Raw genomic sequence first — 2307 nt, 5'->3', positions numbered from 1 at the left:
AACTCCAAGACATAAACTTAAAATGTGTCAAAAAAGGCAACTGGTCAGGCTTTAGGGGTGCATTTAGACCAAAATGCAACTAAAAGACATCCTCATTCCTTCGTCCAAGTTTATCATTCTGTACTAGCAAGAACTTTGAATCCACAACCAGAACCCTACGAGCTGGGCCCCAGTCCCGCTACACAGGGTATGAGCAGCCCACCCACACTCCATCTGCAGACAACAATGAGTCGGAAACCTGGAGGCACAGTAGTGCTCCTCCAGAAGGACTTCAGAAAAATGCTTTATGGACTCATTACTCTCGTGGGTAGGCTAGCAGAGCCAGAGCTAGAAGGGGTTCACACCACCAAGTGAACAGATACCTTATTCTTATCAGCAGCCATTCCAAAATCTGCACATCTGTGTTCCACAAACATGTCGCTCTCAACAAAGCTGCCAGGATCCACCAGGAGACTGATCCGCTCCCTGGCAGTTAGCTTTCCCTGAAATGCAACAAAGATCACTCAGTGATGTCATCATAGACAGTTAGTAAGCCAAGTAAGGGGTGTTCATGGGAGGACCAAAGGACAGGTTTTGCCCCTTCACCCCAATGCAAAAGCCTCCATTCTGTCCAACCTGCCCAAGGCAGACAGGTGTTATTAGCAGACTTCAGCCAGTAAGAAAATCAGAGCAGACAGGGTGCTCCAGAAACCACCCAACTGTGGAAGCTAAATAAGGAAACGGGAAGAAGAAAAGTGGAAAGAAGTGGGGGAAAGGAGAACCTGACCCTGAAATAAGGTAACTAGTTCCACAAACACTTACTGGAGACCTAAGGAAGTAGAAAATTAAAGCAGGCTTAGTGAAGGGGCTGAGACTACACCCCCAGATTCATAGGTTCTTTCTAGGGAAGCCTACAGAAGCACACCTCACTAGGGCCCAACCCCTCTCTCCTGCTCCCAGCCCACCCACCCCACAGGACACACTACTTCCTGGTTCTTCTCTTGCCTCCTGTATGGGCTTCTCCTTTTCTTCCTACTATCCTACATTGGTGGTCCTGCTTAGGGACCCCACACCTGACAGTTACACTATTACACAGAGATGACCCCAGGGAGTGGCTGAGTAGAAAAGGAGTGGGACAGAGAGTGCTATAGAGCTCATTCAAGAAGAGTAAAAAAATGCTTCTTGGAGATAAGGTTGGAGCCCTCAATCTATCAAGAGTCTCCACTGCTTGGACTTCCAGGCCCTTGGTCTGAGCCAAAAACCCTTGCCCACTGTTTTCCCTCACCCTCCCCCACCAAACACCTCAAATTGGCTATTTTCTTCTCGTTAGAAAAGTAGCCAAAGCCAGTGAGGTTGTGTTAAGACAAACAGGTAATCCTATATACACTGTTGGGTAAAGCAGAATAAGTTTGGGGGAAAGCAATTTGGCAACACAGGGAATTTTTAAAATATTTATACCCTTTGGCCCACTAGTTGCACTTCTGGGAAACCTACTGTATGGAAATAGTCCAAAAATTGTTTAAAAGGGGGGTGGAGTAGGGGATTTAAATCAAGGCTGCATCCTGACTGCCTAAACAAGCTCTGGCAAAAGAAAAATGACTTCTGGAGTCTGCATCTAAACCCTGTAGGATCTGCCTGGGAAGGAGTGGAGTGATGTTCCAGGGAGGAACTGATCAACAGACTCCCACAGAAAGAGCACAAGAGCACTGACAGGCCTTTCCAGAGGATTATCTAACGTTTCCCACGCCCCTGACAGAGCCACCCCAGGGGAGGGAGGGAAAGCACTCCTGGCACCACACATCATCAACCCAATTTACACTTCACTCCCAAGTGTCCAGAAGGAACTGTCACTTTCCCTTGTCAAATGGGAATTTATGACATCTAACACTTGACTTAAAGAAAGGGCTGTTCAAATCTTCTCACGGAAGACCCCAGCCCTCCACCCAGTCGCCTCTCCCACGCTTGTGAGTCGTGCCTGAGCGCCCCCTTCACCTGTAAGAGTTCCACTCCTGCACCTTTCATTGGTTATTTAACTCGTCCAGCATATCGGTTCAGGCTCACCCACGAGTCAGGGATGCTCTCAGCAAGGCTGGTTTCAAGTCCGGGCTCACCTCTCTGAGCCTCAGTTTCTTCCGCTGCTAAAGGGACCACCCAACTTATCTCCCACGGCCAACAGCCTCAAAACCCGGGCGGTGGGTGGCAGTGCCTCAGCTGCTCACTCCAGTCAAATATCAAGAGTAGTCTGCGCACTCCCAGAAAGGCCACCTGATTCCCACGAGTGCCTGTTCTACCCAGCAGGTCGATGCACGAGGAGACACCAAGGTCGAC

At 49.1% G+C, this 2307-nt stretch overlaps 1 protein-coding gene across 1 annotated transcript in view; it reads right to left on the bottom strand.

Moving 5' to 3' along the window:
* LOC103610527 (propionyl-CoA carboxylase beta chain, mitochondrial-like) overlaps nucleotides 1–2307 on the bottom strand; it is a gene marked incomplete at its 3' end in the record, with an annotated part of 5647 nt that overhangs the window by 1893 nt on the left and 1447 nt on the right. The window contains exon 2 of the mRNA XM_008594677.1: nucleotides 363–482. Coding sequence (XP_008592899.1) covers nucleotides 363–482 — 120 coding nt within the window. The remainder of the gene's footprint in view (nucleotides 1–362; nucleotides 483–2307) is intronic.

This window comes from Galeopterus variegatus, unplaced genomic scaffold (genome assembly GCF_000696425.1).
Source record: "Galeopterus variegatus unplaced genomic scaffold, G_variegatus-3.0.2 Scaffold11276, whole genome shotgun sequence".
Classification (NCBI taxonomy): Eukaryota; Metazoa; Chordata; class Mammalia; order Dermoptera; family Cynocephalidae; genus Galeopterus; species Galeopterus variegatus.
The sequence above is the reverse complement of the archived record's forward strand: the minus strand, read 5'-3'. Positions and strand labels throughout refer to the sequence as shown.